Here is a 14,742-nt window from a genome sequence, read left to right on the forward strand (position 1 = left end):
TATATTATAAATAAATATTATATTACATTTTTCTACTCAAATGTATTAATTTGAGCTCCCACAATTTTTATCTAGAATTGTCAGCATCTATTTGAATAGTATTGAGGTATTATTTATTATCATTCAGGTATTGAGAATAGGTATTTAGAATAGGTATTTTCACTGCCGAAGGCTCCGGTCAAAAGTTCCCATGACTGACTACCTTTCTTGTCTCCGGTTTGGATAATAGATCATTTACTATAAAAAACAAAAAAAAAAATGCAAGTCTTTTTGAAATTCTTGAAGATTGAACGAATAGTTTCTGCGATATCGACTAAAATCGTATTCGAGGGGAGATATCTTGTAGCAATTGAGTTCCACCACTTTTTGAGGACATACAAAAACACAATGCTTCGAATTAACCTAAAATTTTTAATGGCTGGTCTATGCTACGTAAATCAACAATATTTAGAATGCTTTTTGCCTTAAATGAGCCATTTTCGCGATATTGCACCCCAAAGTTTAAAAAAGCGCAGTTTTATCGCTGCGCAACAAACCTTGAAATAATATGAAACTAAGTAAGTATCATCTACAGGATAAAAGGAAAAACTTCACTAAACAGAACAGTCATTCATACTTAACGAATAAAATCATTGCGAGTTTATCTGGATATAATTTACACATTTTTAACTTGAATGATATGTGACACAACGTTTTTACGAATTCTACGTGACTCTTAAAACAGTAACTCTTATGACGGTTGTTATTTATGAATAAGAATAACCATAACTTTGTTTGAAACGACTTATTTTCTAATAACATTAAGGATGTTCCAGCATGGTATTTGCAGTTTCTATGTTAAAGCAATGGTACAATTTTTTTTTCGACAGAATTTAACGAAAAATTAAATTTAAGAATTTAATAATGCTTACTATTAATTCCCAAAGTTTCAGAAATTTTGACCGTTTAAAATGGGAAATAATTATGCCAACGTCCCAATTTCGATCAATTTACGTCAAAATTAATATCTCGAAAGTGAAAATTAATTTCTAAATTTTTTTTTTAGAATTGTATTGTATAAACATTTTTTTCTACTTTTTCTTCAATATATAATAATATCATAAAAAATAGTTGGAGAGACCGGACATTTTACATGCTTTAAATGGGACATGACCCTCAAAATCGCGAACTTTGTCTTTAAATATCTCGCGATCTAAACGGTCAAAAATTATGAAATTTTAGGAATTCATAAATAAAGCTATTATAAACCCGAGAAAAAAAATTCGGCCAAATCTGTCGATAAGTGATTTCATGCTGGTACTACCTTAAGAGAAATAAATGCTAACACAATCATAATAAATTTTATACAATATAAGACCAACTTTTAAATAAAACCTAATTTTAACACTCTAGAAAAATAATCAAAAGTTCCATATTTCCCAGATATATTTGTCGTATTTTATTGGTATTGTTTTATATTTATTTGTCATGTTTAATGTCCCTTAGTGATATAAAAATATTTTTTTTCAAATTTTAACAACTCAAAATAAAAAAAATAAACATTATAGTTTATATAATAACTTTTTTTAGTATATTTTAGATAATAATTATCTGACCTAGTACTCATAAATGCTCATATGTTTCGATATTCGAAGATAAGCAATGCGTGTATTAGGCGATTAAAAACACACAAAAACTATAATTAGTTTTCTTCTTATAAGTATTATAAAAGAAATAAATGAGAAATCTATGGTATATCGAATTAAATTCCGTTTTTTTCTCCAATTTCCTATATCAATTTTGTATTATATAAATGTCTATTTCGACTGCCATGTAGTCATCGTCAGTATGAATTAGCTAATCGTAATTACTCGTATTATGATACTCGTTGCCAATTTGGGGTGCGTGTATTAGGCGATTAAAAACTATAATTAGTTTTCTAATTATAAGTATTATAAAAGATAATAAATGATAAATCTATGGTATTTCGAATTAAATTCCGATTTTTTCCCCAATTTCCTAGATCAATTTTGTATTTTATAAATGTGTATTTCGACTGCTATGATACTCGTTGCCAATTTGGTGTTAGTCAACACATGGTAGTCGAAATACGTTTTTATATTCGATAATCCTGCTAAAGAAAAACTATACCGATTTTAATTGGAACCTCTTTATAGACACAGAATGTTATACAGATTTAATGTTTTGCCATAATTATCGCTGTTAATTACATGCTATTTATAGTGATTACTTACGATTAAATCATTTAGGTTGGTTATATTTGGATATATTATTTTTGGCTTGTTTTGGCAACTAACAATTTTTTTTAAATATCAAATAATATGCCTTCAAATAAATATTTCTAAATGTAATTTAGTGAAAAGTCATCAGAAGACTGTTATTCTATTTTTAAGGCACGTTTAATAGATTGCAATTTTCTTTAATAGTCAGCGGGACAGCACCGATTTTATTAAATGATGAATACATACTTGAAACTTCGTTACTGGCTTCCTTTTAGAGAGTCCACCAAACTTTGTCTCACGGACCTTTTCGAAAGTGTTGCATCTTCAAATAAGCTTGATAACGTCATATTTAAGCTACCGGTCTGAAAAGATGCAACAGGGAATTTGTCGAACACTATGACCACTTGATAACATTAATAATAATTATTAAACAATAAAATATTTTGAATTGTTTCATAAATATTAATTTTATCAAGTCATAGTGTACGACAATTCCCAAAGGAATTTCTTTCCAAAAGGAAGCCACTCACGAAGTTTCAAGTATGAATTGGCCATTTAACAAAAAAGGGGCTGTCCCGCGGACTATAAAGATTTTTTAAATTAAAAAAAATCTTTTTAAGCCAAAATCTCTCAACTAAAATATTTACTACCCAATAACTTTTCAGTTCAATGTCTCATTTCGATGGAAAATTTAATCATCAATTAAACATATGCTGCATAGTTATACAATGTTAAAGTTGAAATAAAACTTCCAATAATTGTTTTACATAATTGTTCGCCTAAAATGTACACCCCTTGTTTCTATATTATATAAACTATATATATGATTGCACATTAGATAATTATTATTCTACAAGTAGATTACTATACAACATGTAGAATAATTGTAAAACATTAGTTAACCACATTATAACAAAATGAAGATTTATAATAAACATAGCTATACCGTATAGTTGTTACTAGTTAACATTTAACTATTGTTTAGTTTTGTATCGACTTTCTGTCTAGAACCAAATAAATTTTCTTTTTATTTATTTTATTTATTTTTATTTTTTTTATACATTTAATACATGAAAATGCATCATTTTAATGAAAAACTATGCGATCATTACACTTTCCATTAATTAGTTTTTACCTCTATATACAGTTAAAAATAACACTGTATGACATGTCCTCCTAGAGACTCAAGATATATTTGGGAGGCTAGCAACTATGAGCCTCGTTCATTTTTTTTTATCTCGTATGTGTAAAAAAAAGCTTTCTCGCATTTGAAACCTTTTTTTTATAGTTATTGGAGACGCTTAGAATTTTTTTAAATTATATTTCATATTCTGTACCTTTCTTTCCCTTGCCTGGTCAATAGGGTACTTTCGGTAGTAAAAAATAAATTATGAAATTTGATAAAAACTAAAATTTATGTAGAAGTCACATTATAGAAGCTTTAGTTATCATAAAGACACATTATTGTTCTATTATATTAAAATTAAAAGTCGTAATTTTTAATCTGTATTCACGTGACTTAGAACTCGAGTCGCAATGATGTAGCGTCATATAGGCAAAAATAATATGCATTAATTACTAATTTTTTTATGACTTTCATAGTAATTGTAGGTAATTTTACCATCAATTTTATTTATACATATATTAATTACATACACAACTGTTGTTTTTACCAATATTACGTCACCAAAAGGCTGACAGCATTTGTGCGAGAATAAAAAGGGTTTAAAATTTTATGGCTTGTTTAAATTTTCCGAAATATTTTTTTTGTGACTTTTTATTAGGAACATTTTGAAATAAACATTTTGGAATTCTTTTTCAAACATAATAGAATACCCTATTGGCTGTACGAAGCTCTTACGGTATGGTATACTGAGATTTATACTTTGATATATTGTTAAAATAGCATATCCCTTTACGCTTCTATATTCCTATAAAAAATTTGCTCAAATCTCTAAAACCTTAGAAATGTTATAAAAAATGCAAAGTAATAAATGTTTGAACCCGTGAGGAAGAAAAAATCAATTGTATGAATAATATCGAGGAAAAAAATTAAATGAAAAAATTCGCCATTAACCAACCTGATACACTTCAATCTGTATATAGAGTTTGTGTGGCAGACTTCCTACCTTGTATGACTTGTTTAGAGTAAAAGTGTGAAAGCTTGTAGAATAAATTGAATATGCAAAGAATAAAGCAACAGTCATTTTAGTCATTTGTTATTCTTGAATGCAATGTGTAATAAAGAAATGAAATTTTTATCGAGGATAATGATCTTAAGCAAAACCGTGATATTTCGTGCAAAAAATAAATAATAAATCAAGTGAATCCATTCCAAAATTTGAATAAATCGAATAAATTTAAAAAAGTCATTCACTTTAACATTCTTGTTTTAATAGTGAAGAGCAATGTGAAATGGTTTTTGTATTTTAAAATAATACTCCTATTTGGTAGTGGATAGACCAGAATTATTACAAAAAAAAAATTTTAATTTTTTTAAATTAAAGCGAATATTCATAAAACTGATTCAAATTAAGTTTGTGTGTATTTAAGAAATGATTTTTTTTACGTTAAATTATGGAGATTTTACGTTAAAGTAATACAACGAAAATAAACTTATGTATATAATTTTGTCCTAGTGTCAAATTTCGAAGCAAAGCAATAGTTTATAATATTTTTTTATTATAGAATATAGAAAGAAGTAGGTTTAAAAATTCAACATAATAGTTATACAACAGTAATTCTCGTATATCGTGATGAAAATACTACTAGTAATGCCATCTATTGTTATCTTACGAAACATTATGTAGCTATGATCGTATTTTACCAACGTAACAATGGTGTGAGTTCGAGCTTAAACGTTTCAGTGGTTCAAACTATTTCTTATAGTTCTTCGAATCAAGTTAACCATCTTCAAAACTAACAATAAATATTTCGTCGCTGTGTAACTATAAAATCATGCCCCTTTATGTATAGGTAGCCTATAAGGTACGTTTTGATTATGGGTACAATACGAAATAAATCCCTGCATGATTTTGATAATTTAACAAAACTCAGAATATAGAATTATAAAAAGACACTTACCTGTGCAACATTTTCAAAATGCTCATGACTCTTTTGATAAACACGTGCTTTTTGCAAATTTCTACCAATTCCAGTATTTTTTCGAATAAACACTTCACCATGATTTGCTAACCAATCCAATACCTAAAAAACAAAGAAACAAATTGTATAAAAAATGTGAGGAAACAATATTAGTCGCAGTAATTGCCTTTTAACGTAAATTAGAAATTAAACAAAAAGAGATTCAACTAAACTAGAGCTGAAGTAATTTTACTCTATTTCTAGGTATTACGATAATATTTTTATATAAAAATTTGAAGCACGTTTATTTTGTAGTTCAAAATGTCTGCTTGGAAGCATTTTTCAACTTTTGATATACCAACTTCATTTCTTTATACTTTATTTCTTTTTATATGCTCAATGGCTCCACAAAATATTCATCGGTTTAGTGATTAAAACTTCTAAATTTTGTTTAAGCCCTTTTTTAAGTTTCTTGTCTAATAATTAAATGACAGGTCAACTCGACAGATATCTTGTTCTTGCTTTCCTCCTTTATCTCCTTCTATATAAAACTTTTTTACTCAAACGTCAAAATTGCCAACTCAACCCAACAGGATTTTGATATAAATATTTTTTTTAACAGTATTTAAATAATTTAACGATAGTGAATTGAAAAAATGCAATATCTTAATTTAATATTTTCTAAATTCCGGTCAATTAATCCTAATAAATTTCTAGAAATTTAGAAATATATCTTTTTTCTTAGTACCTGCTTGCAATCTTCTTGAAACAACCGTAAGGCAAGTCGCTGATGTAATTTTATTTTCTTCGTATGCCAATGTTGTTCAAGTGCACGATGATGATTTAAAATTTGATGTATTACAGCTAAAACATGACTAGCACCTTCACTATAGTCAGCAGCTGGGTTTCCAGCACGCCCACCAACACCCAACACACCATCAACTCCATCACTATCCGACTAAATTAAAATAAAAAATTAATTACTACATAATAATGAATAAAATGTTTGTTGATCAATTTGCCAAATAGACGCATGAATAAAGGTTTTTACTTTTTAAACCTATAAAACAGCTCCAAATACATGTTTTTATAAGCGTTTTATTTCAATCTTGCAAAACTACAAAACTTTTGGTACAAATTTTCTTTTTGTAGAAAATTTTACTTTTTGTAGAAAATTTTACTTTTTTATTCACACGATTTAAAATATTTTTTTTCATTTTGCAGAAAGATTTTTCTCCGGTTATAAATTTTGTTGAGCATCAATTATTTTGAATGATTGCGAATTGAAATAGACAATTTGTTAAAAAAAGATGGTCATAAAAAAAAAGAAAAAATGGTCATATTTTTAGAAAATATAGTACCAAAATTGGAACTTTTTTTGAAGCTTAAGAAGTTTTGTCGTCCTGTTTTCGTTCGTCGTCGTTTACAGATATGACTAAAATAAAAATTATCAATATTTTAATTAAAAAGATGAATACTTTTGGAAGGAAGCACTAGTTGTAGATATTCGTTATGATATCAATAAAATTAAAAAATTGTCTTTCAGCAAATCGATCAATTAAACTTATTTATAAAAATATTAAAAAATAAACTAGAGAAATATGAACTAAGAGAAAATAGTGTTAATAAAAAGGAAAAAAGAAATAATTACATGTTTACGAGATTCAATTCCCGGCTGATTGCATATTTGAACCAGATGATCTAATTGATAGAGAAGCTTCTTACTTGTACTATGAACCTGCCAAATCAAACCCAAAAAACGACCACCGTTAATTATGTTATTATTTTAAAGCAATAAATTTTATAAAAAAAATCACATCGATGAATTACAATAATAATGGCATTAAAAAAATTGAAAACATCAAAATATATAAAAAAAAAATTCATTTGATATTTTCATTTCTTTTTCTATTATTAGCGCACAGTTTTGGGGGGTTATTTTTTAATATTTGTTAAAAATATCAGGAACCAACCAACCATCACCATCATATCACGTAAAAATAAAAAATAAATAACTGTAAGAAAAGCCCAAATTAGTAATAAATTCGTCATTAAAAACATCTAGTGATCATTATTTTGCCAAAGAAAGAATTAATTACAAATCTATACAAATTTGTTCGATTATAGAATTTGTTTGATATTTTATCATCTTATTTTTCGGGTTGCGTTTAGCTACTCGGTTTTTACCGTTAAGCTTTGTATAATCGAAATTTTTACAAAAAAACTTTATTTTTGTAAACAATACATTTGTATAAATTTGTTAATAGACAAGGGGAGGAGAGGCTGGATGTTTTTGTGCATACATTATCATAAATATTTGCGATACGTTCAGCTAATCGACTAAGTGGTGCCGGTAGATTGTGGCACACCTGCAACATTGCATCGAGACCATTTAGTAGTGCCTGGTAAGCATTGTATACCTGTAAGAAGTTTTTGAAAAAATAATACTTTTAAGATTGTTGTGCATTTTATTATGAAATTATTGATTATTTAATTAGAAAGGTAATGCCGAAGGAAATGTTTTTTGGTGGTTTGGGAAATAAAAAAAGGAATAGCTTGGATTCTGCATAAATATTTGTGATCTTCATTTACATAACTGTATGGGCTAAAAATCAGGGAAACCATCTCAAAATGACTATATTGGCTGAATCATAATCAGTATGTTTTCTAATTGAACGATTTAAGTTCCTACCTCAGATACTTGTTCAATAGAAAGCAACCTTCATTTCAATGATATTATTCAGGATTAAAAGTAAAATTTCAGCTAATTTGAAGGCGAGATGAGCATTTCGGAGATATCTTCAGAATTGCTTCGAAATAAAAGGTTTTCGTACATAATTTTAGGCGGTATATCAAAAACTATCGAACTAAAAAATTTGTTGTATCTGATTTGCATAAAAATAATTTTCTACAGTTATACAGTTTTTTACTCATAAATACCAAAATCGGGTCTGTTTTATGATTAGACAAGTAGTTTTTGAATTATAAATTCAAATCGTATACGAGGTATATCACACCTCAAACAAATAATTTATTCCGATTTTTTAGAGGGACGATTTTCCTTAAGAAAATTTCTAAAAATTAAGAAAATTATTTTTATCCGATTTGTATAAAAATAATTTTCTATAGCAATTTTTATCCAAATAATACAAAAAACTGGTCCCTTTGACGGTTGACCGTATTGCTAGTTTCATTCGATTTTCAATGTCTTCAATCGATTCTTCAGAAACTTCATATACGACTCATAATCAGTTAAAAACTTTCAATCTTCGACATAATCTAAAATTTATTTCCTGAAAGATATAAAGATATAGAGAAAATTTCAAATTGTCTTCAATGCCCAAAATACATTTTTGTATTGTAAATACGTATTTCCGACTACAATGCAGTCATAATCAGTATAAATTAACTTGTAAAAGTTAACTAGTGTAGTAATCGTCGCTAATTTGGTGACTGTTTCATGTAAAATCTAATTTGTGGAACTGTAAAAATAATAAATAATCACCTCTGTATAAGCTTGACACATAGATTCATATAAATTTTGATGTTTATGAATTGCTTGTTCTAAATGGATAATCTCATTTGGTACAGCAATATTTTCACATGCTTGATTCCATGATGGTACATTCTCAACATACTGCTCGGCTTTGTGGTGGAATATCACAGATAATGCTAATACGGCGGTTCGTTCATCTAACCCAGCAGCAAATTCTTTCCATGTACGATCTAAACGTCCAGCGACAGCACGTATATGTTGTGATGCATAATGGTTACTCTCAATTAAACGTGATGCCACTGTTAATATTCGATTTATATTTACATAAACATTCATGCTACTCATTGTAAAATGTTGATGTTCTTCTTGTAAATTTTTTGCTAATTGATACGAATGACCAATTTCAACATAATTTAATAAAAATACATCTCGATTATGGCAAATCCAATCAAACATCTGTAACAAAACGTGTTTATTATTAATTTAAAGTTAGTTAATTTTATAATTAAAATGAAATTTTTGGCTTAATGGATATGTATGCGATGCATAAAATTCAAAATAAATTCCATCATTATTCTTCATTTTGATTTCAAATTAAATAAAGAAAATTTGATATAAGTATATTTTCCAACGAGTGCGTTGTATGTAACACGCGAAAGCGAAGCTAGAAGCACATAGGAAATAGGTTTTACCGCTGAGTTGGTAATGGTTAATGGACAATCACAATATGCAGGAGTAGCAAGTACTACGATTTTAAGAATACGAGATTTTTTATTTTATACATGATTTTCCGTGGAACAAAACAGTTAATTCTTCATGGGCCAAATTGCCATTTTCATGAGACAAGTAAATTTGGCGAAAATAACATGCAATCAGTTTTGTGTCAAACGGAAAAAATTGATTAAATGTCTTGAAGAATTCTCCATTAAATGCCACGAAACATTATATTCGGTTTGGCAGTACTAAAATAAAGACAACCGAATTCTCAACTGTCTTTTTTGAAATCTGTTTATGAGTTGGTTACATTTCCAGATGCCAGATGAAGACCGTAACCATGTGCGAGCATGTACGAGCGATGCCCGTATTAACAAATTGTTGAAGAAATGTCAATAGATCTGCGCGGTGACTTCAAATCGAATAAATAGGAGAAAATATTTTTTTAAAATTTAAAATGCCCATTTTTTGTTATTTTGTGCATGTAGGCACAAAGTTACTACTAGTTAGGTCTGGCTACGGGTCTATACCAGATTCATGTGACTAAAGCTCTCAGCATCACCTAACAAAATATATTCAAAATTTGTTACCTTCGTTTAGAAGTTAATTAATTAAATTGATTTCAAACAATAAATATTGAAGGCAAACTTCAATTTGATTGATTATTTCAAAATAAATTTTTAATTGATTAATGACAATCATATCTAAGTAAATAAATTAATATAATTGTTATTAAAATTTTAATTCCGCATTCACAGCACTGACGAATAATATTTGAAATATAATATATAACAGCAAAAATTGGATCATTGTTTTGAACTGATTTAAATGAAAATACAAAATATATTTTTTTATGAGGAACAGATTTTAAAAACTCCTTTCAGAGACTTTTTGCGTCAACGAATTCAAGGTAATTATATATAAACGATGAAATGGTAAAAATGTTAACTTTTGCGCAAACGTTGAAAGCCGACATGTTCAGAAATCTCCTGGCCATATCGGAAAGAATGGATATCGTGAAAATATCTAAAGAATCTTAAATTTATTCTATGTGTGTTTTTTCATCCTTGTCTTCTAAGTTTTGTGAACTTATAGTAACATTATTTCATAAGATTGTTACTAGATAATAATATCCAATACGATAAATTGAAAGTTTGAAGTATAAAAAAAACTACAAAAAAGTTTTTACCAATTAAAATACTTTTAAACTAAATTTTACCAACTAACAGACTAGGCGTCGATATTTTTTTTTTCTAAATACAATTTTTAATGCTTCTGGCATTTCTTCTTTCAATATACTCTTAATCAATGGAAATAAGAAACTTTCAAGTGCGGATTTATATAATAGATATACTTTTCTATAAAATAAAACATTACTCGAGCGTACTTTTTATTGTAACGTAACAACATTTTGCACTAGAATCTTCTAACACTATATTAATTCCTAAAGTTTAAGAATTGATTAAAATAACCAATGGTTAGGAGCAATAGCGGATGAGCCGTATAATACGAGGCCCTGCGGACCCAGCATTAAAAAGTTTTTGGTAAGGGTGGTGATAAAAGGGACGCGGTGGATGGATGAAGGTTAAAATATAGTTGTAAAATACTCGTTGACTAAAAATAAGTGTAAGTGATGCACACAAGTTTCTCTCTTTTTTGAGAGCGTCGATAGATCGACGCGTTATTTGCCAGGGGTTGCATTGTACTTTTAATGATCTTATCGATTTAGTTGACTACCATATTAGGGGATTACTAACACATTAGGAAAAAAGTAGCAGTAAGTGGCAATAACTTGGCTTCTCTGGTAATATATAGGTTACCACGTACGGAATTGTTTACGCTTTAACTAACTGAGCCACTGGGGTTGATAAAGGGTAATAGGAAGGGGTAATATGTTATCTTCTATAGTAATATGTAACAGAGTTTTCAATTTTCACAACGAGACAGACTGTCCAAAAAACAAAATAAACTTTCTATCTTTTGAAAATGAATAATGATGTCGATGAGAGAAATTTTATTAAAATGTTCGTAAATTTTAATTAAAATGCTATTAATAATGATGTACAGGTTCATAATTGGCAATTTATGGAAATAACTGATAAATTCTGTAAACTATATAATACACATAAATTACAATCAATCATATTTCTATGAATATATTACCATAAATTTTCATATTAATATAACCTTGTTACTACCATTATTGTATTATAAACTAATTAATATCATATGAATGAAATGGTTAAAACTGAGCTCAGCTAGCTTCTAGGTATGTTTGTACAATATTACATATCTATGTTTAATTGAAATTGGTGAATGTATGCAAATGTAAATTGAAATTCTTTTTTGTGCAAAAACATACACGACCCGTATACATATACAAGGTGATTCAATAAGAACTATTGGAATCTAGAAAGTTTCAGAGAGTTTGAGGGAAAGCAATTATAACAAAAAAAGCGAGATGTTGTGGGACACTCGGTAGGAACTATGATCCTTTCATTAATTAATGTACTATTGAAAAACAAGCACAATCACGAAATATAGATATAAGGAGTCCCAACGGTACAGGCTTTTCCATGGTATTCATGTACATAATAATAATCCCGAATCATAGTTCTCTTTTCTGTCACGAATTTTTTTTCTGCGCAAGAATTCAGGGCGTACCGATGCTATTATTATTATTAGAATATAGCAAATGCTACAGGTCCCGAAAACGTAGGCAATACATTGACAAATCTCATACATAGATGGATTTCTTGCATCAAAAAGTCAAACAATGTATATATATATATATATTTTCTAAAACTTTTCATTTTTGAAATACAGGGATGGTAAGTATATTATTTTTTGAGTTGTCTAACGTAAAAATGACAAAAAGGTCATATAAACATAAGGTCAAAGACAATTCAGATATTCAATCATAATACTTTTTCGAGATATTCAATCATAAAGTTTTAAAACATAAAGCTGAAAACTTTATGATCGTATATCTTGAAAATAAAGTTGTTAAACAAATTTTTGTAACTATATCGATACTTTAAAATCTCTAATACAGAACAGTCCTTCGGAAATAATGGCTTACAAATTTCAATAAAATATATCGATATGTTACGATAATGGAAGTTATGTGATTTATTTCGTATATTAGAAAATAAGTTGATCGCTCCATTACCCAAAAGTATGTATAAATATGTTGTTATGTAATTACTAATATTTATTTACCTTCTCACAATCTTGTTCAAATAATCTAAGTTGAAAACATTGATCAAGTTTAGCACGTTTATGTTGCCATAATTGCAATAGGTGTTGTTGGGCGGAACGTACTGCCTCTAAATGTTGTAAGACGAGAGCACGAGTGTCTGCATTACCACCAATTATTGTTCCCGTAACACTGCCACCACCACCTCCACCTCCCCCACCGCCACTTCCATCTTGTTGTGAACTATTGTTACTAGAATTTCCGGCACTTTGTGATGACATTGAATTACTTATATCCGATGATAATCTTTGTAATAATCTTTGGCCTAAAAAGTAAAATAATTAATTATTATTTTTTGTAATTAGGTGTTAGGAAAAGATGTAAGAATGTAAAATTACTGGCATTGACATAGTATTCGAAAATTATACGTTGTCAACGAAAAAAATATTGCTAAAAATGAGCACATAGCTTCCTGGTAAAAATTAATTCTACAATTACATTTTAACTTGTTTGGCTTATACATCGAAAACGGTGATGTTTGGTGAAAATTGTCAAGAGTCAAAAAATACTAAGAATCATCATAAAAAATGTCAAGAACCAAAAAATAAAAAATCCAATAGTTTAAAAAAAATTAAATATAGAGAATATGGTATGCGGAAGTAGGGTACTTCTGTCCCACTTTATTTTGTGTATACCGTATCCGGAAGTAGGGTACTCCCATAAAATATATGGACCGATTTCAAAACAATTTTTTTGTGCAGGTTGATTTAATCGAAATGTTTATTAGTCATATTAGATGCAAAATGAATGTTTCGTTTCAAGATCATCAAGTTTTTTTTTCTGGTTGTGTAGGTAATTTTTCACTTGAATTTTCTTGTGGTGAAAAACTGGCAAATCTTGCATTCAGATAAAAGAAAGTAAAGTTTTATTTATAATTGTGTTTTTTATAATATAGTCGGTGTTATCTCTGCGAAGTTTGAGTTCCTAATCCCAAATGAACACTCTTTGAAATGAAAAAAAAGGATTCAAACTTATAAACACTCTATGGCGATTGTTGTAATTAATTATATTTGATTAATTACCTAAAACATCGATTTCTTCTACAGGAGCTTTCATGATTTTCTTCTTCATTTCATTATGTAGATCAATACCATGCTTTGCTCCAGACACATCATCGGCAAAATCATTACGTACTAAATCTTCTTGTAAATCGTCTAAACGATCTAAAAGATCAGCTGCTTGCCATGCGAAATCTTCAACAGCTACACGTAATTCTAACCACGTACTGTGATCATAATGAAGTGTGCCATCTAAATCCGTTGTCAGCTGTGATGGATCTATTAATTTTGAAATTGCTTCTAAACTTATCATAGTTGTCTGTAAAATATAAAGAAATATTGATTATATTGTTTTGTATCTGTGTTTTGTTTTAGCCTATCTTCTAGGTGAAATATTCATATACGACAAATTTTTCTATATACCATCAATATTTCTAAGCGCGGCGAACTTGGGACTAGATTTAAGACCATGAAATTTCCAAAGTTTGATTTAAATTTTTGTATTTGATAATCTACGATGAAAACACTTTCTTGGTTATATCGATGTATTCCGGGTTTTGATAGGTTTTTGGGTTTTACAATTATTTTCGAGTCTTTTATCAATTTTGAAAACTAAATAGTTTTGAAGTAATATTGAATCAGATAAGGCTTAATTTGTATAAGAAATGTTTTTTTCTCTGTTAAATTTTATGTTTGTTGTATTATTATCAAAAAACTCAAAGATAACCAGAAACAAAAAAGTACAATAAAACTGTTTTAGGTGAAAATCAATTAGATTAGGGTAAATTGTAAACTACGATAAAACAAAGGAAAGTTTTAGTAACAAAGGTTCTTTGTTTACGGGACAAAAAGTTCATTGTTTACCCTAATAATAATTGAGAAAAATCATTTTCGTGAATAAACGTCCAATAAACATCTAATCTATGATGGATAGTATTCCGTGTTTGCGTATTCGCGATATTGAAAAGG

The 14,742-nt window shown here is 28.3% G+C and overlaps 1 protein-coding gene across 3 annotated transcripts in view; it reads right to left on the minus strand.

Moving 5' to 3' along the window:
• The window catches only part of LOC123296432 (triple functional domain protein), a 343,272-nt gene that overhangs the window by 287,528 nt on the left and 41,002 nt on the right, over window positions 1-14,742 (minus strand). For all 3 annotated transcript variants that reach the window (XM_044877904.1, XM_044877905.1, XM_044877903.1), the window contains exons 3-8: window positions 13,798-14,092; window positions 12,739-13,040; window positions 8,812-9,258; window positions 6,958-7,044; window positions 6,055-6,264; window positions 5,307-5,429 (exon numbers count right to left, since the gene is read on the minus strand). In XM_044877904.1, coding sequence (XP_044733839.1) covers window positions 5,307-5,429; window positions 6,055-6,264; window positions 6,958-7,044; window positions 8,812-9,258; window positions 12,739-13,040; window positions 13,798-14,092 — 1,464 coding nt within the window. The remainder of the gene's footprint in view (window positions 1-5,306; window positions 5,430-6,054; window positions 6,265-6,957; window positions 7,045-8,811; window positions 9,259-12,738; window positions 13,041-13,797; window positions 14,093-14,742) is intronic.

The sequence above is a fragment of the Chrysoperla carnea genome, chromosome 3, assembly GCF_905475395.1.
Source record: "Chrysoperla carnea chromosome 3, inChrCarn1.1, whole genome shotgun sequence".
In the NCBI taxonomy this organism is placed as follows: domain Eukaryota; kingdom Metazoa; phylum Arthropoda; class Insecta; order Neuroptera; family Chrysopidae; genus Chrysoperla; species Chrysoperla carnea.